Source organism: Hyperoodon ampullatus (genome assembly GCF_949752795.1).
Source record: "Hyperoodon ampullatus genome assembly, chromosome: 4".
In the NCBI taxonomy this organism is placed as follows: Eukaryota; Metazoa; Chordata; class Mammalia; order Artiodactyla; family Ziphiidae; genus Hyperoodon; species Hyperoodon ampullatus.
Window position 1 is genome coordinate 63,001,783 of NC_136917.1, and position 27,408 is coordinate 63,029,190.

General features: G+C 38.7%; 2 protein-coding genes across 4 annotated transcripts in view; both read right to left on the reverse strand.

The window, feature by feature from the left end:
• Nucleotides 1-2,600: 2,600 nt before the first annotated feature.
• On the reverse strand, nucleotides 2,601-11,481 carry LOC307051483 (UPF0461 protein C5orf24; the record flags this gene model as incomplete). 3 transcript variants are annotated; one of them, XM_079701858.1, is made up of 5 exons in its annotated part: nucleotides 10,914-11,009; nucleotides 5,281-5,710; nucleotides 3,482-3,555; nucleotides 2,892-2,937; nucleotides 2,601-2,632 (listed from the first exon to the last, which is right to left on the reverse strand). In XM_079701858.1, exons 2-3 carry the CDS (start codon nucleotides 5,705-5,707, stop codon nucleotides 3,515-3,517), a joined length of 468 nt encoding a protein of 155 aa, XP_079557984.1. In that variant the 5' UTR covers nucleotides 5,708-5,710; nucleotides 10,914-11,009. The 3 variants fall into 3 exon arrangements, with proteins under 3 accessions (XP_079557984.1, XP_079557983.1, XP_079557982.1); XM_079701857.1 differs by lacking the exons at nucleotides 2,601-2,632; nucleotides 2,892-2,937; nucleotides 3,482-3,555; nucleotides 10,914-11,009 and adding an exon at nucleotides 11,423-11,481 and having other exon boundaries at nucleotides 5,141-5,710; XM_079701856.1 differs by lacking the exons at nucleotides 2,601-2,632; nucleotides 2,892-2,937; nucleotides 3,482-3,555 and having other exon boundaries at nucleotides 5,141-5,710.
• Nucleotides 11,482-20,224: 8,743 nt separating this feature from the next.
• Nucleotides 20,225-27,408, reverse strand: part of DDX46 (DEAD-box helicase 46) — a 54,543-nt gene continuing 47,359 nt past the window's right edge. Inside the window, exons 22-23 of the mRNA XM_079703777.1 lie at nucleotides 22,015-22,088; nucleotides 20,225-20,834 (exon numbers count right to left, since the gene is read on the reverse strand). Of these exons, the coding sequence (XP_079559903.1) occupies nucleotides 20,787-20,834; nucleotides 22,015-22,088 (122 nt within the window). The 3' untranslated portion in view covers nucleotides 20,225-20,786. The remainder of the gene's footprint in view (nucleotides 20,835-22,014; nucleotides 22,089-27,408) is intronic.

Here is a 27,408-nt window from a genome sequence, read left to right on the forward strand (position 1 = left end):
TAAGATTCTGCACTTCCACTGCAGGGAGTATGGATTCAGTCCCTGGTCAGTGAAGTTCCACATGCCGTATGGTGTGGCCAGAAAAAAAAAAAAACAACCAAAAACCATCACTTGCTCAGGTTTTGAAATTCAATTTTAAATTGTATTTGCTGTTTCCTACTCCAATTTATCCTTCTAGATAAGGGGGGTCAGCAAACTTTTCTGTAAGGAAAGGAATAATCAGTAAATATTGTAGGCTTTGCAGGACTTATGTCACAACTACTCAAGTCTGCCATTGTAGTGCAAAAGCAGCCAGAGACATGTAAACAAATGGGAATGGCTAATCTAATAAAACTACAAAAACAGGCAGTGGGTCTTAGTTTGCCAGCCTCTGTTCCAGATGATATGCAGGATTCAGAGAAAATGGAAAAGGTAATTAGATATTCGAATAATTAGGAGAAAGTGTTTTTCTTTTTATATCTCCAATATTTGACAGTTACAAAATATGCACATGCTGCTATCCCTAAGGTTAACACTAAAAAAGTTAGCCACGTTTAGTATCTAAACTTTTCAAACTAAAAGGATCAATCACATTTAAATTTAAGCCTTTAGGGCTTCCCTGGTGGCACAGTGGTTAAGAATCCGCCTGCCAATGCAGGGGACACAGATTCAAGCTCTGGTCCAGGAAGATCCCACATGCGGTGGAGCAACTAAGCCCGTGAGCCACAACTACTGAGCCCACATGCCACAACTACTGAAGCCCATGTGCCTAGAGCCCATGCTCCACAACAAGAGAAGCCACCACAATGAGAAGCCAGCGCACCGCAACGAAGAGTAGCCCCCGCTTGCTGCAACTAGAGAAAGCCCGTGCGTAGCAACAAAGACCCAATGGCAGCCAAAAATAAATAAATTTATTTTAAAAAATTAATAATTTAAGCCTTTAGTAGAACCATTAGCCTGAAGTATCTTAACAACTGGAAGAAAATGAAATTCATTTATAAGTTAGAAGTTTAAAGTACAAATATATAAATAATTACTATTTTGAGAAAAACAAGTAGAGAGAGGCAGATTTCAGAAAGCACAACCCAAGGAAAATACAAGACCACCTATCATGAAAGAGGTTTTACCATTTACAATTACCCTACTTGGAAAATACTTTGCTAAGAAATAAAGTAGTAAACATAGTTGGTTTTAAAGTAATGACTTTATTAATAAATATACATCCATATGATGATGTAGATACAAATCATGAACACTACTCCATTCCCATACACATAATTGCACACGAGTAGCTCAAGTTCATGGACATAAAAACATACACAGTATCTATTCAGACTTTTTACAGCAGAGAACAGCGTGCTTATATCAGTTAACTGGTAATTATTTTCTCCATAATTACCTGTGGAAAAAGGAAACTGTGAAACTCAAAGAATCAAAGTGGTCTGATTACTATAAATCACACGCTTGATTTACTACAGCATTAAATTTTCCAAAAATTAAATACATTATTTGTGAGAGCACAGATTTATCTACTTGGGAGCAGAGGGGGAAAGCAAAGGAAAGACTGAGATACATCCTAGAGTTTAATAGCATATAGTTAAGCTATAATAAAAAACAAAAACATAATAGCATCAAAATATCTTATGTTCAAGGGAAAAAACGTTTTGAACAACTGTTGTGAATTCTTATATTGATATTTTACTATAAAGGGATCATAAAATTTTACTGCATATATAGACAATGACTGGCAGAGTAGCAGTTATTGTCAATATCCCCTGAATTGTTCTTTTAAAGCTTCTTAGAATATAAAAGAGAAACTTTTTTTTTTTTCTTTAGCTCATACACTGGTTTTTCTTACACTGGATGAATCACCTTTAACCTAATAAATGGATCCAGATAATTTTTTTTCCTCCTTAATTCAAAGAAACGCTATTCTTATTTCATGAAAATATACATGTAAATTCACACAAACATTAATTTGGAATGAATATTACTTTTACTACTTTAACAGATGTTTCTTTTAAAAAGTAAATAAAAAATATAAAGAATTTTTTAGTCTAACTGAAATACTGATTTTTAAAACATCCCCAAATATTAAAAATTAATCACTTATTTTCTTCCATACACTGTGCTAGCATTTTTTTAAATATCCAGTGCAAAACTCCAAAGATAGTATCAAAATCATCCCACGCTAAAGATTAGTTATGCAAGGTTATAGCTGTCAAAAAATGAAAGTTTCATCTGTATTAGCTCCTAATTTGTTAATATAAGAATAAATAAGGCATGTTAAAATATTTTTTAAAGAAAAAAGTAAAGCAAACTTACTTGAAGAGCAGATCATTTTCTGACCAAAGTTTTAATATAGAATAGTGAAACCTATTTTGTGAAGAACAGAATTACACAATATAAAATTACTAATTTACCTTTCAAGGAACAATCATACAGTGGGAGGAAAAGGCCAGTTTTCCCCAACTGATTATATTAAAGTATAGGTAATTGTTTAACATGCTATTTCAGTGTTTATCATGACAAGAGACAGTGTTACAAAAGATGCACAATGTAGTCTTTATAGAGAAGTAAAAATATTTTGTATTTTAAGACTTCATTCATGTTATCATTTAGATGTCTTTCTCTTCATCATGGCACCAACAAACTGTTCACAAGGAGAAAAGGAAGTGGAATCAGGAGATGCTCATCAGCATACAGATCTAATACTCCAGGTAACGACTCACATGAACACAGAAAATTCAGCTTTTTAAATGATGTTATCCATTCACAAAAGTAGCCATTCGCCCCTTTTTTCCCTGGGACATAGCTCCTGATGTTAATAAACACTGTTATGAACATACTTCCTTTAGTTGATCTCACCATTTCATTAGCTTGTATATAAGATTCATTATACATTAACGCACCTGCTTTATCTTCTGACACACAGCACAGCACCACTGAGTAGATGTGCTGGAGGATGGAGAAAGGGGGAGGGAAATGAATGTAGAAAAAGGCAGGGAGAAAGAGCATGTATAACAAAATCAGGAAAGCAAATAAACTGAAAGGGAAATGTCAAATGGGTGTACTATAAAACACAACCTGCAACCAAACCCTTGACAGTGATATATATAATTCCATGGAAGAACATTTAATTAAACAACTGTTTTCAGGAATTCAAAAGAGGATTTCTAAGCAGCCAACTGCTGAACATCATCTTGAGAAACAACTAAATGACAGATACATAATAAAAGTGGATGGATGAACATATGAATAAAGACATAAGCATCTGTGTGTCAGAAGTTATACTGTTCTAAGTAAATTATTTAAAAAGTTTTATATTTTAAGCTTCTGCAAGAAGAAACTCTTGTAGCAATTTAGCTGCCAGAATGTTGCAACTGATTATGTAGTCATCCAACATTGTTCTCTATGGTTTGTGCAAAGCTAAAATTGTTGAGGTCACTGTCTTAGATGCCAGTGCACACACAGTCCCCACATACAATGCAACACCTCTTACTGTAAAGAGCAGCATAAAGTCCAGCTCATTGTGTCAGGCATCACTGGAACACCTGAAGGCTTGCTGCTTTTTTCCTGATAAAAAAGGTATGAAACATGACATCCATTTGCAGTCAGAGTTTGCAGTAACTGAGAGCAAGCCCGAACAACACAGTATGTGCCCTTTTAAATTTTTAATTATTTTAAAAGTTTTGGGGTCCTGCAAATCTACATTATAATCTCAAAGGCATTTAAGCTCACAAATATATATACACTAACTTTAAAGTTCAGTGGAATTTTTTTTTCCAAATCCAAAGTTTATAATAGTTTATTTTATTTAGAACTCAGAATAAATAAAATGTATATTAACAAAGAATATTACTTTCAGAAAGAGGGAAGAGAGATATCCCCCTGTCCCTTCTATATGTATCTACCCAATACGTTTTTTTCTTTCCTATCTATTTTGCTTCTAAAGCAAACACTGTCAGAAAAAAAAATTTATTTTGAATGAAGTGGTCTCACTAGAGCCACCATGAGATTTTTAATTAAACTAACCAACGTATTTCTTACATGTTTCATGCATAGATGGATTCCTATATACTTCTTAATATTTGGGTTCTGACAGTCAGAAAACTACATTTTGTTTATAGCAGTTTTACGGTCTACCATTCAATTTTTGTCCTTTGGTAGATACAGACCTGAAACCACAGTAACTGCTAATGCAATGGGACAATTTATCAGAAAAAACTAAAAAATATTCTTAATAAATGAACATTAATAAATGTTTTAAGCATAATGCTTTAAAACTAAGTATATGAAAGACAAAATGTAGTAACTATAGCAACATGCAGACCTTAAGAATGTTTTTTTCCTATTATATTAAATATGCTATTCTCAGAATGCACTGTATTCAATATTTCACCAAAAATGTAATGTGCAGTTTTTATTAAAAAGTTTATTTTTTTGTAAATATGAATTGTTTGTAGTGTTTGGTATACATGCTCTTAGGCAATTAAAAAATACACAACCTAACATGGCTGAAAGGCAAACACTAAAGAATTTTTAAAGGAATAATAGTTAAATCAATTAATGCCATGTAGATCAATAAATAGGAAGCTGCTTAAACCTAGAACATTAAAAATAAGACTTTTAACATATGAAATCTAAGTAAATGCCAAAGCGTACAAATATCTGTGTCTTGTCTCATGAACATATTACAAAAAACCTCACAGCCACTATCTCAAGTAATCCTGAATCATTAGTTTGCTTTGTTCCATCAGTTAAAAATACCTTAGATATTATCTTTATTATATTGTAAGCTTACTTCACAAACTAATAGCTATAATGGTTTCAGTTGTTTAGCACATGAAGCATCTATTTAGAATGACCCAAAAGTAGTAATGAAATGAGAGACAACCATAACTCTAAAGGAAAAGCAAAAATGATTTAGATAGGTGTTACATTTGAACCTATGTACAAATACAATGCCACTGCTATGCCCTGAGTGCATCTGTCAGCATATGACAGTTTCTGAGCAAAAGCAGGAAAAAAAAAAAAATCGAATGGGAAAACAAATTTGGAAAGCCCAGGACATAAAATCATGTATGTCAAAATAAAACCAAGAAGCTTTGGGATTATTCACAATCTTCCTTCTAAACCTGGCCCACCTTTCCTGCCTCATTCACTCATTGGGCGGCTTGATTTCGCTGCTGGTTTCCTCTACGCCATGAACTGCTCTACCATGCATCATAGGGTAAGGAAAAGCAGCAGTCCCACAGCCATAACCAAGATCGGCAAGACGGGATAGAGCTTTAATGCTACCTGGAGGTCTCCCTGGGCTGACTTTGTATCCCGCAGCTTTAGTTGTACCCAAAGGTCTGCCTGGACTTGTCTTAAATCCAGCTGCTTTGGTGGTTCCCAGGGGTCTGCCTGTGCTGGTCCGGTATCCTGCTGATTTGGTGGTTCCTGAAGGCCGGCCACGCTTACCAGATCGGTTGAGATTTTTCTTTTTCTTTAGTTCATCTTTTATCTCTATGCTTCTGCCACTTGTAGTCTGCAAGTGTGTTTCATTTAATGGTTCTTGCCTCTGACAAGCCATTGGTTTGTGGCTGACTGTGTGGCTGTATTTGTTTTGCTGGGAGGAATATATGTCAAACTGATCAGCAGCTCTCATGGCATCTTCACTGAGGCAGGAAGGTTTGCCAGGCCCACAAAAAGCTGGATTACTGCTGGCAACGGGATGCATCATTTTCTACCAAAAATAAGACAAATATGCATAAATACACATATACAAATATATATCTGTATGACAGCATTTAGTGGGAAAACAGTCTGTCTTCCAACAACTATGCAGGCTCTCTAAAATTAGCTGACAGGCAGGACTCCAGACCACTTATAAACAAACACACATCAGCAGATTCAGATACTTTTTTTTTTTTCTCAATTTAATCACTGGCAGGCACAAATGCCATGCAAGATAACTCTAGTACTGATTTTGTAGTTATAATGTTCTCTGCTTAGCAAAGTGTGTACATGAAATCTGTTACATTTTGTAGGCTCTTTTCTTCTAGACTACTAAATCCTAAAAAGATAATAATAAACACAAGAATTGTTATTAACATGATTCTTTTTTTTCTTAAGTTTCCCTAGCATTCTTAGAATGTCTTCCTTTGGCCTTTCATTACATTTCCCACATGTATACTTCTGATCTGGCCAGTTTTCACAAGGTGGACACTTCCTTATCATTATCATCATTTATTATTTATACAGAATCCTGAGTGTATGTTACACTTTACAAAAGATAGAATGTACTAAGGAAAGAACACAATCTGTTGGCCAAAGGTACTGACTCCCTTTAAACTATTCTATCCAAACAGGAGGCAATAACAACGTAAAGGGTAAACAAAGGTTTCCATTAGCTGAAATAAGTGAACATTTATACAAACTACAGAGACTTATACTACAAAAATACGTGTAACAATCATAATAAAATACTTTCTATTTTTAAAGTGTGGTTATCAAGACAAAAGTTGAATGTGCAACACTGCTTTCTCCCTTGACCATAAATAATGATGTGGATCTTCTTCCCTTACAAGAGCTCTGTGGCTTATTAACAAACAGTCCAAACTCTCTGTGAAGACATACATCCCTGTGAATTGTTTCTCTATTTAGCCATATCGTTTAGACACACAGAAAATGAGAGACTACAGTATTATATTTCAATAAGGTAAAAAACAAAAAAACCAAAAAAAACCACATGGGTTCCAATTCATATTTCGAAAGAGTCACAAATGTATACGAAAGTCCAGCCCCAAGCTGTTAGATGTTAGCCTGCACCTTTCATAAATGTAAAATTGTACCAAAACCTCAGTTATGAAAACAGTTACTCCCAGAGGCTAAGAATAGATAATCAATGTGAGCCAAAACCACTGCAAATTTATTTCAGTTATAAAGGTAAAAGGAAATGGAAATGAAGTCAAAGAACTGAATTCAGTTACATTACTAAATATTTGCTGAGAATCAACAGATATAGAGCCACTGGCCAGCTAGCTTAAAGTCTTAACTATGAAGGAAAAACATTTACAATGAGAAGCTACTTGTTTATGGCAGAAGCCTTATAGACTTGAAAACATAAAACAAGAGTGAGCTAAACACAAATATTAAATGGAGTGATTCTTCACTTATTCCCCAAGGATAGACAATGACTTTATTATCACTTCATTTGCTCAAATTCTAATTTCAGATGAGAAATAAGAAGAGATCAAGATGTGTTCCAAATGTAATGATATTAGCTGAAAGTTTTTTGAGATTTTTTTACGTGCCAGGTAATAAGTTTGGCCCTTTGCACATTATCTGACTTAATCATCACTACAATTCAACTCTATGGGGAACATACTGTTAGCTCTGTTTTACAGAAACTGAGGCAGGAACTTTAAGCAACTTGCCAGGGTCACACATTAGGAAATGGTAAAGCCAAATACAAATTCAGATAATCTGACTTCAGAACCAACCGGGGTTCTCAACAGCACCACTATCATTTGAGTCAGATAATTCTTTTGGGTGAGGGCGGGTGGAGGATGGGGTTGTCCTGTGCATTTTAAGATGCTTAGCAGCATCCCTGGCGTCTACCCACTCCACCCTCTTGATGTCAGTAGCTACACCCTCCTCTTTACCCTCCCAACCTGTGACAACCAAAATATTCTCCAAACATTGCCAAATATTCCTTGGGGGGGAAAAATCTGCCACCTATCATGAGAATCACTCAGCTATACTAAAATGAAAACAGAAAACTCAATTTCAAATACTCCTGTTGGTCTTCCCTGGTGGCACAGTGGTTAAGAATCCACCTGCCAACGCAGGGGACACAGGTTCGAGCCCTGGCCCGGGAAGATCCCACATGCCGCGGAGCAACTAAGCCCAGGCGCCACAACTACTGAGCCTGCGTTCTAGAGCCCGTGAGCCACAACTACTGAAGCCCGCGTGCCTAGAGCCTGTGCTCCGCACCCACAATGAGAAGTCTGTGCACTGCAACGAAGAGTAGCCCCCGCTCACCACAACTAGAGAAAGCCCGCGCACAGCAACGAAGACCTAACTCAGCCAAAAATAAATAAATAAATAAATTTATTAAAAAATAAAACACTCCTGTTGAAGTTTTTATTCACCTATTAAGCTCTACCTCTCCAAATATCCATAAAATCTGTTGCTAACTTCTCCAAATAATCATAAAACCATTCTGTTGATAACCTCTCCAAATATCCACAGAACCTTTCTATTGGTAACATCTACAATATCTAAATCAAATAGATTTGTTTTCCAAATTGAAGAAAAGCCAATGTTGGGATTTGTGAAGGGACCAACCACATTCCTCTCCCCTACAAGTTATAAACTAACTGAGAAATATACACAGGAATTAGATAGGAATCAAAATACTAGTTTATTGCCAATAAAACTAGACTAGAGACCACATGCAAATACAAAGAGAAACACACTCAGACCTTTGAGCAGATTATAAGAGAAAAAGTGATCACTTTTTCTTTCTTTCTTTTGGCCGTGCCCTGAGGCTTGGGCCACACAGTGAAAGTGCTGAGAGTCTTAACCACTGGACTGTCAGGGAATTCCCAAAGTGATACCTTTTTCAATTCTATTATTCAGAAATCACCCTGCTGGAAAGCTCTAGTATAAACAAATAGAAAGGTACCAGTTCTCTTCCACAAGTAGCACTGCCAGTAAAGGGAGAAAATGTTTTCTCCTATAATCTGTTTCAGTGGTTTATAGCTCATGCCTTTTAGTTCCTATCACTAACTTACCAAAATCTTCCCTCTGGACCTTAATTCCTTTAACTTTATTTTCTCTTAATATATCAGAACATTCATCATCTATTATCACTCAGGATATACAGTCTCAGCTTACATTATGTTAGGCTTTCAGAAGCAAGATTCTTCCATATATCCTTTACTCAGACAACCAACACTGAAGAAAAACACACCATTTGAACAGTAGACCTGCAATTAAAAAAAAAAATCCACCCATCTTCAACTACTTTAATCTTCTCCAGGAATTTATGAATTTGGTTTGTATTATGTTAATTTACTTCTGACACTGCTCACGTTTATTGAGGGCCAACTCCATGCAAAACACTATTCTAAGCATCAGGACACAAAATAGACAGGGGTAAAGCTGTTTATCCCAGGGAAGATAGTAAGATACTGATTTAAAGAACATTTCTAAAGGGCAAGTCTTCTGTATGTTCTATATTTTCCTTCCCTGCTACCACCAAGAAATCAGTACAGTATTCTACTTACTCAATTACTGATTAAGAAGCTGGACAAGAAATTTACTATGACTTTTACTCATGTAAATAGGTAAATTAAGGGGCTTTCCTGGTGGCTCAGTGGTTAAGAATCTGCCTGCCAATGCAGGGGACATGGGTTCGACCCCTGGTCCAGGAAGATCCCACATGCCATGGAGCAACTAAGCCCGTGAGCCGCAATTACTGAACCCGTGCTCTAGATCCGGCGTGCCACAAATACTGAAGCCCACGCGCCTAGAGCCCGTGCTCCGCAACAAGAGAAGCCACCGCAATGAGAAGCCCGTGCACTGCAACGAAGAGTAGACCCCGCTCACCGCAACTAGAGAAAGCCCACACGTAGCAACAGAGACCCAACACAGCCAAAAACAAATAAATAAGTAAATTTATTATTTTTTTAAAAAATTAACTGAAACAAGAAACAGAGCTAAAACCAATCCCTTTCTACTTTCAGGTGTCAACTTTTTAAGATGGGAGTCAGCACCATTAGATCCTTGTGTGCATAACCATCATACATAAACACACGTGCACACACAGGAGGGCGCATGCAGAATTTGTATGTTTTTTTGTTTTGTTTTGTTTTGTTTGGGGTACGCGGGCCTCTCACCGCCGTGGTCTCTCCTGCTGTGGAGCGCAGGCTCCGGACGCGCAGGCCCATCGGCCATGGCTCACGCGCTCTGCGGCACGTGGGATCCTCCCGCACCGGGGCACGAACCCGTGTCCCCTGCATCGGCAGGCGGACTCTCCACCACTGCGCCACCAGGGAAGCCCCAGAATTTGTATGCTTGTATGTGCATATACAAGCATTAAGTCTACATTTAATAACGCCTCCCTGGTTCCACCTCAGGGCTCGCCAGCTGTTCTTTCTTTAAAGACTCTTCCCATACTATAGTACAGAGTTCATGAAAGCATGCAGGCCACATTTCTTAGTGAGTCAGAATGAATACTACATTTCTAGAAAGTTTGGGCTGAACGAAATCCAAGATTACAGAACTAGCAAAGGTTAATAATCTTTTAAAATAGTTCACTAAATATAAGGGAATCAACTAAGAGCTTCGATATATTTTAACTATGACTAAATTAGAATTCTTAAAAGCATATGCTAAAACTTGCCATCCCTGAAGCTGTTTTACTGTGTGTTTAACCCCTGAAGTCTTTCCGTGAGCTGTTCTTTACGAAATAATTCCTTTTCCTTCTCCTGAATGTGGCATTCATCACTGTCAACATAATGAACTATAACTATTTTTAGTAACTTCACAACGCATTCATTTTTAAACATGGAGAAAATCTTCCTTTCAAGAAAACCAAGTTCTGCTCTCTTCCGAGGAGCGAACACCACATAATTCTCAGAGGTTATTTCAGGTCACTTGACTTGTAACAACTAGCTAAAATCATATGCGATTTTATAATTCTAAATGAAAGTCCATTGGTGATCGACCTCAATCACTCAGAAAGTCTATTCAGCAAAGGCTAAAACAAATGCCAGTAGCGACGCATCCTGCCCCACCAAAGGAAAGTTCTGATACTAGGAGAGAACATAAATAACGGTCTTCTTTGTCTTCTTTCTACTCGTTAATTATGTCTCCACGGCGCAGTTTCCCCAGTGCCGGAATCCTTATTTGATAAGAGGCGTTTAAAAATGCATTACCTGTTGTGCCCGAAAGCGGTTATTAATGTATCAGCAATAAGAACTTTGCAGCAAATACACGCCCACAGTAGAGAGAGGGTTGTGAACCCTCTCCGATAATCATAACTGATAGCCCGCTGTCGTACACCGGAGTTCTGCAAGCTGGTCAAGTCCACAGGCCACTCCATCTAGACGTCCATCTCGAAGCCAGCAAGCATTAATTTAAAGTGATGGCGGGGAGGAATGAGGATTCTGACCTCGCAAAGAAAAGAAAGGGTGACCCCTCCCCCCCGCCGCAGGCGGAATTTCCCCCAAATAATGGCTTCAAGCCCGGAGAAGTGCAGGCTACGACCGGGGTCCCTCCTCTCGCTCCGAGCTAGGCCAGAGCCCCTTCTCAGGCGCGGGTCGGAGACCTGTTCTCACCAGCTGGCTAGGCCCTCATTCTGGCCCCCTGCTTGCCTTCTCCACGAGCACCCGCCGCCCCGACTCTGCTCCCGGCCAGTCTAACAAACCCCCGCGCGCCCACCTACCTCAGCCGCCAGTAGCCCGGCCCCTCAGCGCGCCCAGGGGCTGCCCATCGGCTGGGAACCTCACGCTGGCGCCGCTCTCTTTCCAGCCCGGCGCCTCTACACTGCGCGGAGAGCCCAAGACAGAGGGAAAAGCAGACAGGGCGGCGGCAGCGGCGAAGCGGACGCTGGTTCCCAGCTCCGACCTCAGCCACCGCTCACGGCGCAGCACCGGACCGAGCAGGAAGAGGCCACCACAGCCCCGTGGAGCAAGGAGCGGCGTGCGCGAGCTCGCGAGTACCGCGCACGCGCACGCACACGCACGTCGCGAGACCCAACCTCCCGCCGACGACCGGCACGCAAGCCTGGGGAGAGTAGCCCAGGGAGCCGGGCTGCGCTTGCGCGGCACGGGAACGACAGGAGGTGGGGCTTAGGAAGGAGCTCCTTAGGCTCTGGTGTAGATCGCACGCCCAAAGGGATAACTTCCTAACGTGGATTTTTCAACCCAATCCTGTGATGCTGGATCTACTACCGACCCCATTTTTCAGATTACAGGACTAATAAATGGTGGAGTCAGGATTTGAACCCAGCATTCTTGTTACAGAAACTGTGCTTTTAATCACCGTTGGCAAAAAGATTTATTAATCCCTTATTGTGCTAGGTGCTGCCCAAAGCATATTAAAAGGATTCAGCCTCTTTTAGTTACTTACGAATGGGTGGGGTGAGATCTCCACCTGCAAATAAAATGGGGAATATTCAAATAACATGAGGTGTTTAGGCCCTCAGTGCTAGCACCATGTAATAATGAAAAGCCTCATTTTGTGAAGCTAATATTAAAAGTTTTAAAAGTTTTTATATCCATGACCTCCTCTGAGTTACCATATTCTTCATTCCACCATCACAGGAAGGGATGGGACAAGAATTAGCTTGCTTACAAAATTTCCCCTTTTATGTAGCTGTTGCGAGATTTCTGGCATATGGGTCACCCCATACAAGCCACTTAGCAGAAGGGATTAGTTTCCCCGGTTCTTCGGTCCGTTAATTCTAAAATGTCAGAAAGGAGAGGATCCAGAATTAGGAAGGCTGCCGAGAGGAAGACACTTTTTTTTAAAAAAAATAAATCATGGTTGTTGTTTTATTTTAAATTTTTAAACTTTTATTTTTTCCGGCCAGGCTCTGCTGCTTGCAAGATCCTACTTCCAGCCCCAGCAGTGAAAGCACAGAGTCCTAACCACTGGACCACCAGGGGATTCCCAGGAAGACACTTCTTTGACAGCCTGAAGAGGCCAGAGGCAGGTGCTTATCCCTTTTGCCCATGCAATGAAGACTGTTTGAGGAGATAATTCTTAACACTGAATTGCACCATGAGCACAGCACTTGGCCCAGTGCTGCTGTCAGCAAGAAATAAAGAGCAACAACTTTTCTGGGTGAGTACACAAGCCAGGAGGCAAACCAAGTACATAGAACAGGCAAGCTCAATCATTTTCTGGCAAGCAGGGTTTTGTAAAATGATTCTAAGAATCATTCTAATTACTCCTATAGAATAGTAGAAAACAGGACTGATCATACTACTATTGTTCATATATAAAAGGAGAATACCAATAGAGAAAATAGCTAAAATACGCACACAGATTTTAGGGGATATTAAGTAGCCTTCCAAAAAACTTTCTGAAAACAAGTTTTCTCTAAGGAAGGTTTCTTTTTTACTCTTGAAGGGAAATGTGAGAATGCACTGCTGTGCTGCCATACCATGACTATTCCAGATCCGTAACTTTAAACTTTCAACTGAAATGGCGTTTGTACATAAAACCACGTAAGAAGAAAACTTTTGTGAATTCCCAGGTGGTCCAGTGGTTAGCACTCCCCGCTTTCACCACAAAGGGCCCAGGGTTCAATCCCTGGTCAGGGAACTAAGATCCCCGCAAGCTTCAAGGCGCAGCCAAAAAAAACCTTTCACACTAATAAGGTCAAATGATTTGCAGGCCCAATGGGCAAGTAGCCAGAGTAACAGAGGAAGTCAGACATTCCCGGGTTTGAATGTCTTTCTGCCATTCACCTTCTACGGTACCTCGGACAAGTCACTGCTTTTTCCAGAAGTTTCCATATGCGTGAAATGAAGATAATGTCTTTCTTGTAGGGCTGTGAAATAAAATGAGCTAATAGGTAAAGAAACATGTGGATTTAAATCCTCAGTCTACCACTTACTGTGTGACTATGGACAAGTAACTAGTTAATTCAACATATTTATTGAATTCAAAGTACAAGCGATGCAGGACAGACAAGGTCCCTAACATCAGGAAGTTTACATTCTGGTGCGGTAGGCAAAAACTCAAATAAATAATCAAAATACAGTGTTAAATGCAACGATCTGGTGTTTTCGGATAATTATCTCAGGTTGGTCTTCATGAGGTGCTATATAGTACACGTAACACGGGTAGATAAATGGATATGCTTTTTCAAGAGCATATCCATTTATCATCACTTCATTTGCAAAAAGAGCACACTTTTAATTAAGTGTCACACTATTTGACTTACCTCCAAACATTTCTTCTTCAAAAGTGTATACCTGTGAAATAGGATTTGGACTCAGTTCGACATTTTTCATTCCTTCTCCAAAAGCCTCAGCCTGGCCCAGAGTAGGCCAGATAATATAGACAAACCACTAGTTAATAAGACTTTTGCATGATAAGCGGTGATTGTATATATGTGAAAGGAAGGCCATAAAAGGAATATTCGACTAGAGTGGGAAACTGGCTGCCTCTAAAGACCTTTCAATTAAGGCAACAAGTGTTCTTAAATGCTATTCATTTGAACTGAAAGATATCCGTAGGAAAAATGAATCTCACTTTCTAGATTTTATCAGTAGCCACTGACTGTCCTTGCTAGATATAGTTTATAGCAATATTGAAATATACAGCAATATTGAAAGATAGCCTAAGAAAATGCACTCCCATTCACCCATTGTAATAAGAGTACTAATATTTATTGAATGCTTACCATATGCCAGGCACTGTTTTTATACGCTTTAATGCTTTATATGTATTATTTCATCTTATCCTCACAAAAACAGATAGGTATTATCTCTATTTTATGTATGAAAAAAATGAGACATTTTAAAGCATTTAAGCAACTTGCCTAAGGTTGTCCAATTATCACCCAATGTGAATTTATTTATAATTATGTATATGAACTGTTAAACTGTAATAATACTATACATGATATATCATGTAACAACATATTATAAAATCTACTCAAAAAATTTAAAGGATGAGATTTAATGTGGACTTTTTTTTTTTTTTTTTTTTGGCTGCGTCGGGTCTTAGTTGCGGCATGCAGACTCTTCGTTGCAGTGCTCAGGCTTCTCTCTTGTTGTGGCGTGTGGGTTTTCTCTTCTCTAGTTGCGGCGCGCAGGCTCCAGAGCACGTAGGCTCTGTAGTTTGCGGCCCGTGGGCTCGGTAGCTGTGGTGTGCGGACTTAGCTGCCCCACGGCATGTGGGAACCTAAAAGATGAGATTTTAAAGAAGAAATACAAATAGAGGATCCAGTGTTTTCTCCCTTTTTTCAATGGCTTACTAAACATGTGCCCCACTTTGAAGACCACTGCTTTAGATAATAGGCAGTCAAAATCCAAGAACAAAACAAAGTGAAGATTATCAGTGGCTTTCAAACTTGAATATGTATCACAGAATTAGTACCATCCCAAACACACTTATAATAGCAACTCTAGACTGTAAAAAGTTACAGGGGAATTGTGCTCTCTTTAAAGACATCCACTCCCCTGCTCTTTCCATGGAGCTTTCCAAATCTGAGACTTGGGCTGGCTTGGGGGATGGGGAGGAATCTTTTTCAAAAGTCTACAGTAGAGTTCTAGGAATCTCAGCTCCCAGAAGCCTCCCTCAGGCAAAGGCATGGAAAGAAAATATTACCTTCGATATTACCTTGCACTGGCTGGACACAGGCACCTGAGAGCCTCCTAGGAATTCAGGAATAAAGGCCAAGGACACTTTAACACCCAAGGCTGCTAGAACTGCTGGGAGTTGACAGGCTGCAAAAAAACCACCTACTACCAAGTGCCAGGTTCAAATAACATGCTTTTTCTGTGGTCAAAGAGCACATTTTTCATACTGAATCCTCACATTTTCTTTATTCTATAATAGGCAAAATTGTGAAAAGGGACTAATACTCAAAACATGAAGTATCACGTATTTCCATTTATTAAAGATAATTAGGATTTTCTTAAATTGTGAAACTCTATAACTTTTACAGTAATCCTAATGATATCTGAGACAGTAACTCTGAGTTCCAGTTGTTTCCAAAGGGGTTAAAACTTTTTTTTATTTCACATTTTTACCCCTCTAGAAGAACAAGATTAACACAAATATAGAATTTTTAAAGGCTTGAGCTTCAAAATCATGAACTTCTATAAGCTTATGCCATATTTGGAAGAGAACAAGGTCAAGAAAAATAATCAAAAGTAAATTCCTCACTACTCATGTGATTTGATGGTATGCACTTACATACCAGTTTGGCCATAAAGCCCCAGAAAGGTGAGACCACTGATATTGTTGGGATATTGCAAAGAATTCATTTGCTTACACTTTTTCTTCATGTCTCTACTTGGACTCCTGCTCAAGTAAAATTATAAGTTGATACAGAAAAAAAAGGACCTTCAAATATCTGCAATTGGTAATACACCAAGGAATCTTTACCTAGTGATGGAAATGTAGCCACCTTTAGCTCCAGAGAGCTGGCCTAAGAACACAGCATATGTTTCACTAAGCCACATGTAAGATGTTGCTATACTCCAAGTCAAATGCCTCACTCCAGTGAGATTTTATTAAGGTTTTCTGGTGGTTACAACACCTAAACTGAATAAAATGTTAAGACATCCCCTCTACCTATCCACACACATTCATCCATGCTCTTTCTTTGTATTTACATACACACCTTTCTTAAAGGTTAACTTCAGCTTTTCATGCCAGAAGCAGAAGGCGTAAGAAAATGTCAATAGATTCCAATTCTTACATAAAACTATGTACCACAATGTGAAGAACTGGTAGCTCCAGACTCAGTTCTAAGAGGAAGAGTATTCTCATTGACCACATTGGGCTAGCCACTCAGAATTCACGCCTACTACATGAACTTAGCATCCATCATCTAAAAAGGACCAGAATGGGGTATTTTACTAAACAAAATATAGTTTTTTACCCTGGACTTCACTTCAACTACCATTTTCCCCCCAGCCCGTCTTTTTAAATTTTTTAAAACATCTTTACTGGCGTATAATTGCTTTACAATGTTGTGTTAGTTTCTGCTGTATAACAAAGTGAATCAGCTATACGTATACATATACCCCCATATCCCCTCCCTCTTGTGCCTCCCTCCCACCCTCCCTATCCCACCCCTCTAGGTGGTCACAAAGCACCAAGCTGATCTCCCTGTGCTATGCAGCTGCTTCCCACTAGCTATCTATTTTACATTTGGTAGTATATATATGTCAATGCTACTCTCACTTAGTCCCAGCTTACCCTTCCCCCTCCCCGTGTCCTGAAGTCCATTCTCTACATCTGCGTCTTTATTCCTGTCCTGCCCCTAGGTTAATTAGAACCATTTTTTTTTAAGAGTCCATATATATGTGTTAGCATATAGTATGTTTTTCTCTTTCTGACTTACTTCACTGTGTATGACAGACTCTAGGTCCATCCACCTCATTACAAATAGCTCAATTTCATTTCTTTTTATGGCTGAGTAATATTCCATTGTATATATGTGCCACACCTTCTTTTTCCATTCATCCGTCGATGGACACTTCGGTTGGTTCCATGTCCTGGCTATTGTAAATAGTGCTGCAGTGGGATAGGGAGGGCGGGAGGGAGACGCAAAAGGGAGGGGATATGGGAACATATGTATAACTGATTAAATTTGTTAAATAAAAAAATTTTTTAAAAAATAGTGCTGCAGTGAACACTGTGGTACCTGTCTCTTTTTGAATTATGGTTTTCTCAGGGTATATGCCCAGTAGTGGGATTGCTGGGTCATATGGTAGCTCTATTTTTGGTTTTTTAAGGAACCTCCATACTGTTCTCCATAGTGGCCTGTATTAATTTACATTCCCACCAACAGTGCAAAAGAGTTCCCTTTTCTCCACACCCTCTCCAGCATTTACTGTTTGTAGATTTTTTTAAATTTCTTTATTTTTTGGCTGCGTTGGGTTTTTGTTGCTGGGCACAGGCTTTCTCTAGTTGTGGCGAGCAGGGGCTACTCTTTGTTGCGGCTCGCAGGTTTCTCATTACAGTGGCTTCTCTTGTTGTGGAGCACAGGCTCTAGGCATGTGGGTTTCAGTAGTTGTGGCACACGTGCTCAGTAGTTGTGGCTTGCGGGCTCTAGAGAGCAGGCTCAGTAGTTGTGGCGCACAGGCTTAGCTGCTCCACGGCATTTGGGATCCTCCTGGACCAGGGCTCGAACCCATGTCCCCTGCATTGGCAGGCAGATTCTTAACCACTGCGCCACCAGGGAAGTCCCTGTAGATTTTTTGATGATGGCCATTCTGACCGGTGTGAGGTGATGCCTCATTGTGGTTTGATTTGCATTTCTCTAATGATTAGTGATGTTGAGCATCCTTTCATGTGTTTGTTGGCAATCTGTGTATCTTCTTTGGAGAAATGTCTAGGTCTTCTGCCCATTTTTGTATTGGGTTGTTTTTTTTTTGATATTGACCCCCAGCTCTTATCTTAAACAAGTGCTATGTTATCTGCCACTAAAGAACTTTAGCTGATGGTTTTATAAAGCAAAGCAAGGCATCATAGGAAAAAGAGCTCACACAGACAAGTTATAACTTTGGAGGCTTTGCTCTCTAGCATGTGATTCTTAAGGTGCTGATGAATTATTTAGAACTGGGCTCCACAGCTGGCTTTGTAGGATTTATAAATCCCAGGTACTCAAGAGCTGGTTCTGCTCAAACAAAAACTTCTTTGCACATAGGGGCTGCTGCCCTCAAAAGAAGGACTGCAGTCACAGGTATACTGTGACTACCAGTTCAATACCATGTGCATACCAACAAGGCTAGTAAGGTATGAAATATATCAGATAATAAACTGTCTAAAAGGAGTTGGAGAGAATCTAGCCATTATCATTTCATTCTATACTTCCATTTTCTAAGAATGAGTGTCACTGTGATAAAACACCAACTGGCACATGAACCCATTATTTCACCTACAGCCTATCTTATGCCAAATACAAACACCATTAAAGACTAAGAGCCTTCTTCAGAAAGATATTTTTGGATAGAACTATATATTTTGTGTTGCTAGAATTTTTTAATAAAGATACAGAGAGTATAATACCTCTCTCACATGACTAGCAATGTAAACAAAATTAGATAAACAGCATAAAACATTTCAGCAAAGATAATTTTAGGAAAACTCAGACTAAATTAACTTTATTTTATAAGGAATTTAGAAAACATGGGCAAATATTGATATTGCATTAAAAAAAAAAATTAACCTGTACGTCATTCAAATCTTAAAAATCAAGGAGTGTGACACTAAAAACATGTAATAACAGGGGCTTCCCTGGTGGCGCAGTGGTTGAGAGTCCGCCTGCTGATGCAGGGGACACGGGTTCGTGCCCCGGTCCGGGAGGATCCCACATGCCACAGAGCGGCTGGGCCCGTGAGCCATGGCCGCTGAGCCTGCGTGTCCGGAGCCTGTGCTCCGCAACGGGAGAGGCCACAACAGTGAGAGGCCCATGTACCACAAAAAAAAAAAAAAGTAATAACAGAGAAATGTGCTTCATTTTAACAAAATACTATCTGTGGCTTATTACAACTAGATATACAAGCATAAAGGTAATAATGCTAAAATTATGTAAAACTCTGAATCTCCAAGTGATGGAGCAGGCTGAAGGGAGCACCAATTGCCATCAATGTGGGACTGCAACATATTCTATCAAAAGAAACAAACTATCACTAGGTAACAAAAGTAAGGATATAAATAAAAAGGGGGGAGGGGGGAGGAGCCCAAGATGCCTGAAATCTTATAGTAAACGGTTTATTTGGTTCTGTTGTTACCTCTGTTGTGTCTGTTTTCTTCCTCTAAGAAAAAAAGAGGATATGCGAGGGATCCAAGAATATTTCCAAGTTATACCTTAGCTTTTCATTAAGGATAACTTTATATTGAAGAAATCATGATTGATACTGATACTCCTTGTCACTTTAACCACCTAACGTACTATTAAAATAATTTAACAGCTATAATATTCTTTGGGTTTTTTTCTTTTTTAAAAACTCTAAGTCAAGAATACTCAAAGGAACTTCTGTATTTTTTAATTTAAGAATTACATCTATTTAATTCCTGAAAATTTTATTTTTTCAAGGAGTGACAACAATATGAAGTTCTAATACACCAGGAGTCTTGAAAACAATTAGGTGATCCAATTATAACAATTTAAATTAGAATATTCAGGAAATATATCTGAAGGCTCAAAAATATAATTTATGATTCTTTGTGAACTAAATTTCACTGAGAAATGCTTAAAGTCTAAGTTTAAAATGTGAGTGCCATTATGCTTTTTTTAAGAAAGAAAATTCACAACCTATTCAATAATCCTGAAGAAAAATCAGATTGGTATGTGTTTGTATGTACAGATGCATAAACGAACACTTTCAGGGGGAAAAAACAATCATATTAATGTTTATAGGCTACAAATCACTTTCTTTTAAGGAAGATTAGAAAAGAGTTAGTAGCTAGGCACAGAGCCAGAGGTTGTGAGGGGAACCTAAAAGCAGTAAATACTAAAACTCTTAGCAGTGTAAAGGAATGCAAAAAATTCTTATACTACAAATTTTTAATTTTACAAAACCAAAAACCAGTCCAACTATGGCCCATACATGATAATAAAAACTGAAACAAAAACTGTGAACCCATTTTGTAAAAATTCTATTATAATGTTATTAAATATAGTTCATATTGTTCCACTGAGTCAAGTAAGATTTAAGCTCAAGGTGGTCGCAAAATTAGAGAATTTTACCTTTTCTGAGGAGATTATCACAATTTCATTGCAAGAAGATAAGGTGAATAGCCCCTTAGCGACTTATATACTTTATTTCCTTCAATGGAAAGTCCAAATATTTTAATTTTCTTATGCTTCTGGAATATTATCCAGATTTACATTAAAGGGCACTTTAATGAAAACTTTAAATATAGTTTGATAATTCTGGGGATACTTACTGAAAGAAGATTCGTTAGCAAATACTGGTTTCTTGTATTAAAAAAAAAAATCAGCAAGACAGAATTTTAAAAATCTTAACTTAAAATACACTGTAAACTGTAGACAACAATTGCCACATGTATCACAGACCAGCACAGGTAAAAAGTTTTTTCCAGATGTTTTATAAGACTTTGTATCTTCCTTTATTTGTTGGTTGGTATGAATTTTGCTACAAGAGAAAATAAAAGGCATATGATCAGTAAAAGGGAGAAAAAAAAAAAGAAACATGTTAAGTAATTTCCTTTACAAACTTATAAAACTATCAGATATTTAAAATAAAAAATATTAATATTATATTGAGGAAGAAAGAACTATTCAACAATCATCTCCCTGTGTTCACTCGACTGCTCCTTAACAACGGTTCTGAACCAACTTAATGGTGGTGGCATTCTTTTTCTATCACTCCTTGGTGAAAGTAACTTGATTTAAACGTTGTTTTTATTCTTCCCTCTTTTTTTGTGTACCTTCTATTCTTTAAATTTTTTATCCACCCAGAAGAATGTCCTGTAAGGGAAATTTTAGAAAAGCCCTCAAAAACACATTCTTAGAGAAAGGATAAAGTTTCCTTTCAAAGGGTCCTCATCCCAATGTACACATTGTAGGGAGAGTTTACAGGGATGTGTCTGCTTCCTTTGGAAAGGTGGTCTATAAAAGGCCGCTTTATCCAAAATCAAATTAAGTCCTCATCTAAGTTTAAAAACACTCAAAACACCTAAGTTTAAAAACACTGGCAAAAATGTAGAGAAACTGGAATTTTCATACACTGCTGAAGGCAATGTAAACTGATGTAACTACTCTGCTAAACTACACATACCCTATAACTAGCAATTCTAGTCCAAGGTATATACTCAAGAAAAAAATATACTAACGTGTACCAAAGAGACATGGAAGAATGTTCATAGAAGCATTATTCATAAAGACCAAAAACTAAAATGACCTCAAAGTCTAAAACATAAATTAACTGTGGTATATTCACATGTACTATTTAATACTACTGATTTCCTCAAAGTAATGTTGAGTGAAAGAAATCAGATATAAAAGAGTACACAGCATTTGATTCCACTTATATGGAATTCAAAAATAGGCGAAACTAATCTGCAATGTTGAAAGTCAGAATAATGTTACATTTGGGGGCAATGAATAGTGACAAGGAGGGGCATGAGCAGGGCTTCTGGGATACTGGTGATGTTCTATATTTCTTCAACTGGGTAATGATCACATCAGTGTGCTTATTTTGTGAAAATTCATCAAACTATATGTATATCATTTGTCTACTTTTCTTATTTATATTATAGTTCAATAAAACATTTATTAAAACAAATAAATAAATCCTTGAGGTTTTCACTCACCAGCCGGATCAGTTCTTCTTTTATAAGCCTGGTGATTTCTGCCTTTGCTTTCTGCACAGCCAGTTCATTGGCACCTGATGAGTGAGTGGAGAACATTATTTGTATTACTAGAATTATGCTGGATGTTTATCCACTGCATAGAGATCAGTAGGTGACTTTCAGCAACACTGTACTACTTGCCAAGATAGTCTTTCAATACCTGGTGGAACATCATCTACATTGTATCATGGCTACTTATTATTATGATTACTTTTAGAGTTTCAAATGTAGCCAGTGAAGTTAGTGTTAAGAGTGTTAAGGTTAGTGAGGTACTAGTGTTACAAGTTCTTGGTACGTTGGTATGCAAAGAAAAGATAATTCGCAATTTGTCCAGAAGAGAAGAAGAAAAAGTAAAAGGAAAATATAACTTCCTAGGTTCATTTATTTAGCAAATATTTATTGGATGTTTATTATGCTCTTTGAAGTCAGCAAATGTTTTGGAAAAGTGTCACCTGAGCAAATCTTAAAGATGAATGGAGGACTAGCCAAGTTGGAGGAGGAGAGATGACATGAAAAGTATTTTACAAAGGGAATCATGTGTGTAATGGTACAGATTAAGAAAGTCATGCTTAACTACTGGAAAGTAAGAGAAGTACAGCATGGTTGAAAAATTTAAAAAGTGTGTGAAAGAACACAGCAAGATAGCCAAGTAGATGAGGTAGGCTGGAGACATTTGTATAGTTATAAGTTCAAGAAACATTAAAGCACCCACCATGTATGCTATAAGAGATTCATTATACAAAGTACTCATTCATCTCTTTATGATCTTTTGGGCTACTAGAAAAACAAACTTGTAAAGATATTACAGCAAGATGAGTAGGTAGTAAGTAGTCTACCAGAGCAACTTTTTTTTTTTTTAATAAAATTTTATTTATTTATTTTTCACTGCATTGGGTCTTCATTGCTGTGCACAGGCTTTCTCTAGTTGTGGCAAGCGGGGGCTACTCTTCGTTGCAGTGTGCGGGCTCCTCTTGTTGCAGAGCACAGGCTCTAGGTGCGTGGGCTTCAGGAGTTGTGGCACGCGGGCTCTAGAGTGCAGGCTCGGTAGTTGTGGCACACGGGCTTAGTTGCTCCACAGCATATGGGATCTTCCCAGACCAGGTCTCGAACCCATGTCCCCTGCACTGGCAGGCGGATTCTTAACCACTGCGCCACCAGGGAAGTCCCCAGAGCAACTTTTAAATATCACTTCTTCCAAGAAGCTTTCCCTAACTTCTCCAGGTGGGGTTAAGTGTTTTTTCCCTTAGGGCTCTCACAGCATTGTGTTCATACCATCATGAAAGCACATTTTTTTTTTTTTTGGCCACGTGTGTGGCGTGCGGAATCTTAGTTCCCTGAGAAGGAACTGAACCCCTGCCCCCAGCAGTGGAAGCGTGGAGTCTTAACCACTGGACCACCAGGGAAGTCCCTGAAAGCACTTTTTTTTTTTTTTTTTTTTTTTTTTTTTGTGGTACGCGGGCCTCTCACTATTGTGGCCTCTCCCGTTGCGGAGCACAGGCTCTGGACGCGCAGGCTCAGCGGCCATGGCTCATGGGCCCAGCCACTCCGCGGCATGTGGGATCTTCCTGCACCGGGGCACGAGCCCGTGTCCCGTGCATCAGAAGGCAGACTCTCAACCACTGCGCCACCAGGGAAGCCCCTGAAAGCACATTTTTAAGGTAGAATGGACAAGACGATTTTTCTGACTAGATGTGAACAGTGAAGAAGAGGAACAAAGATGCTAAGAGCTGAGTAGCAAGTAAAGAAAATAACAGGTAATAAAGGAGATACTGAATCCAAGAGGAAGAACAGGTGCTACTATTAGCAGTGATAGTGGACGAAATTAGATTCTGAGATCATTGTGGCTGAGGTGCTCAGGGGACACCAAGTTGGAAATTTCAGTAAGGCCAATGGAAACAAGGAGCAGAAGTAGAAGAGAGACGAAGAGAGCCATCAAGGGTAAGTGTGGAGGGATTTGAAGCCAGGGGACAATGCCAGGAAGTAGGTACGTCTAGAGAGGTAACACGGTACACACTTATAAAAGGAATAGAGCTGGGCCAAAGAAGCAGACTAGAGATTAAGGACTAGGAGTGAAATGTCAAAGAATAAAAAAAGAACTGGGGTTGTAGAGAACTATGTTCTTATCATTTAAAAAAAAATTCTTTTTCGTTGCCCCGCATGGCATGTGGAACTTCCCCGACCAGAGATCGAACCTATGTCCCCTGCAGTAGAAGCTCAAAGTCTTAACCACTGAACCACTGGGGAAGTACTGTTTTTATCATTTTATATAAGAAAATCAAATAAGGAAAACAATTCACAAGGAATGGGAAAATTTCCCCCCTTATTAGATATGCTAACTTTTTCAAACCCATAGAGAGAGGAGAGGAAAGGAGGAAGGGAGGAGTGAGAGGGAGAAGAGGAGGAAAAGAAATGGGAGGGGGGAGGGGAGGAGGAGGAAGTGGAGAAATAAGAGGAGAAGGAGGAGGAAGAAAAAGAAACAGTTTAACAACAGGAAGGAAAGGGCCATGAGTATGGCTGTGAAGTCAGAGCAACATATCTAATCTAATTTAAGCCCTACACCTCGACCAGCCACTGACCACAACATTTTAAAGCTGTGGGTGCTGGAAGGGAAGAGAGGTAGATGAATGTGAAGCCAAGGGTATAATCAAGAGCCAAGCCAGAATGAAAATTATTAAAAAAATGAAATTCAGGAGGAAAATATGCTACTTGGCATGAGTTGATGTGTAGCCTGTTGACATTCTCTGCTGTTTTAAAAAGAAGGAAAATGATACTCCCACCCAGCTCCAAGTGAAGAGCAATTTTCCTGCGTTAGTTAGAGCCTGACCATTTGGACCAGTTTAAATTTTTGACTGACACAGCTTCTTTAGGTAATAGGTTACATATGTTTATAAGCTGTCATGAAAAAGTGGCATTTCCTTTCATTGGTCCCCAAACAACTCTGGCTGCTTTTAAGGGATTCTCCACTAGTAAAAACAGAGGGTCACAAAACAGGCTATAAACTATACAGGCTGGCTAGGCACGTATGTCCTTCCTGTTCTCCTTTGCACTGCCGGGAGCTGCTGAGCCACACAGAGCCTCTAAGGAGCCAGGCAGTGGGGTCCCTCCAATTACAGAACTAGAAACAGATGACACTAGGCTCCTTCCAACACCTGTTTTCATCCTATTAGTGTTCAGTTGATTTGGTTGGAGTTTCAAAAACTAAAAGATCCTTTAAATCTAATCATCTATGAAAATTCTCAAAGATTTAGGTCGTTTTAATTAGCAATCTCCAGCTCTTATTTAGCGTATTTATGTTGCCAGAATTCTCAAGATTCATTTCTGACAAGGTTATCTTTTTACTGGGGGAGAAAAACCTTGCTTAGATTATAAAAATTAGATGCTACTTCCTAAGTACAAGTTGACAGTGGAAAGAAGCGCCCAGAACCATTTTAGGTGGATGGAAAAGTCAGCAGAAGCTGTGGGCTTCTCATTTCACTTCACTTGGTAGTACAGGAGATGTGTTCTGATAAAGTTATATACAAATTAAACCTGGCATACATTAATTATACTACACTAAATAAGTATAATTACCTTTAAATTAATAAATTATATATGGGATCCTTTTTCAAAGCAAACAATCATCTCTGATTTACCTCTTTAAAAGGCAGTCATTTAAAATACTGGTTTTGAAATCTTAGAGATACTCAGAATAAACTACAGTTACGTTATTGCAAAAAAAAATACAATACTGGTTTTGCTCAAATGACACCTATGACATTCAAGCTGAATATATAAGGATGACTCCATGTTTACCAAAGGTTTTATCATCAGATTCTACTGAATGACATCCTGTATGGCCTAATGAACACAGTAGTAAGAGAGAGCTGTCCAGTTCCAAGTGCAGAAAGATGTCAGTGTAATTTTCTCTCCTTGAACGCTGAGGTGCCAGCAACCCGCATTTTGCCTCACAATAAGGAACAGTGTCACATGATTCAGAAACACACTGAGTCACTGGCAGAGCGAAAGTCTTTCAGGATACATAAAAGGGTGCTATTTAAAAACCTGACTTGAAATAGATATGATCCAGTTTCTCAGTCACAATCACAAACAAAAAAATACAACTTGCCTAGTTCTGGACCCACATTCTTTGCACACCATTTAACATATGTATGAATCTTACTGTACTGTAAAGGCAGAATTTCAATAATATGGAAAACATAAAGGCTATATCTGAGTTTTACCTTTACCACAATTCATCATTATTCATTTTTAAAAGTCCAAAAGTGAGTGATATCAGTGAAAATGGCACAGGAGGGAACTTCAAAAGCCTGTCTCTCCACAAAAGCAGTGAATAAACCTGCAAAAACTGTTAAAATCAATTTTATCAGAACTCAGAAACTAATAAAAACTTTACATCAACCAGGCAAACCCTTATTAAAGGAGAAAAAAACAAAAACAAAAACCCAGCTCAATCCTGGTAACAAAACTTTTCTGTTTTTTAACTTACTCTGATCCTATCAAGCATTTTGACCAGGCAAACAACTTCTACTTAGGGTAAATGGGATGCACACTGCACGTGCATTTCTCTTCTTGTAGTCTTTATGTTAAGAAGTCACACAAAAACAATTTGAGGTCACCAGTTAAAAGTAAAGTAAATAGGCACAGTACTAATTTACTTTCACATCTGTGAAATTCTCTTTGTTTTGGCCAGGAAAGAATCAAACCCTAAAAATATGTCCTCGGGCTTCCTTGGTGGCGCAGTGGTTGAGAGTCCGCCTGCCGATGCAGGGGACATGGGTTCGTGCCCCGGTCCGGGAAGATCCCACATGCCGCCGAGCGGCTGGGCCAGTGAGCCATGGCCGCTGAGCCTGCGTGTCCGGAGCCTGTGCTCCGCAACGGGAGAGGCCACAACAGTGAGAGGCCCGCGTACCGCAAAAAAAAAAAAAAAAAAAAGGCCTCATATATATTTAAATCATTTTTAGTTTATTTCAGTAAGGAACTTACCTACAGTTATAAAGTCTTCACAAAAATCAAAGGAATGCCAAAATATGACAAGAAAATACTAACTAGTGATAAGCCTTATTTACAATATACTTTCACAGTTTATACTTCCACTGATCTTTCCAGCAACAAACTTTAGAGCTGAGCTAGCCAATTCAGTAGCCATCAGTTATGTGGCTATTTAGATTTAAGTTAATAAAAATTAAATTAAATTTAAAATTTCTTGGTCACACTGGCCGTATTTCAAGTGCTCCATAGCCATCAGAGTTTTTTTGGACGTTGTGGCTTTAGAGATCACATGGATATGCCTGTCAAATAATATTTTGTGTGCAGAAGAGAAGTGGCTCTAAAGCATGATCAGATGCATTATTCAGA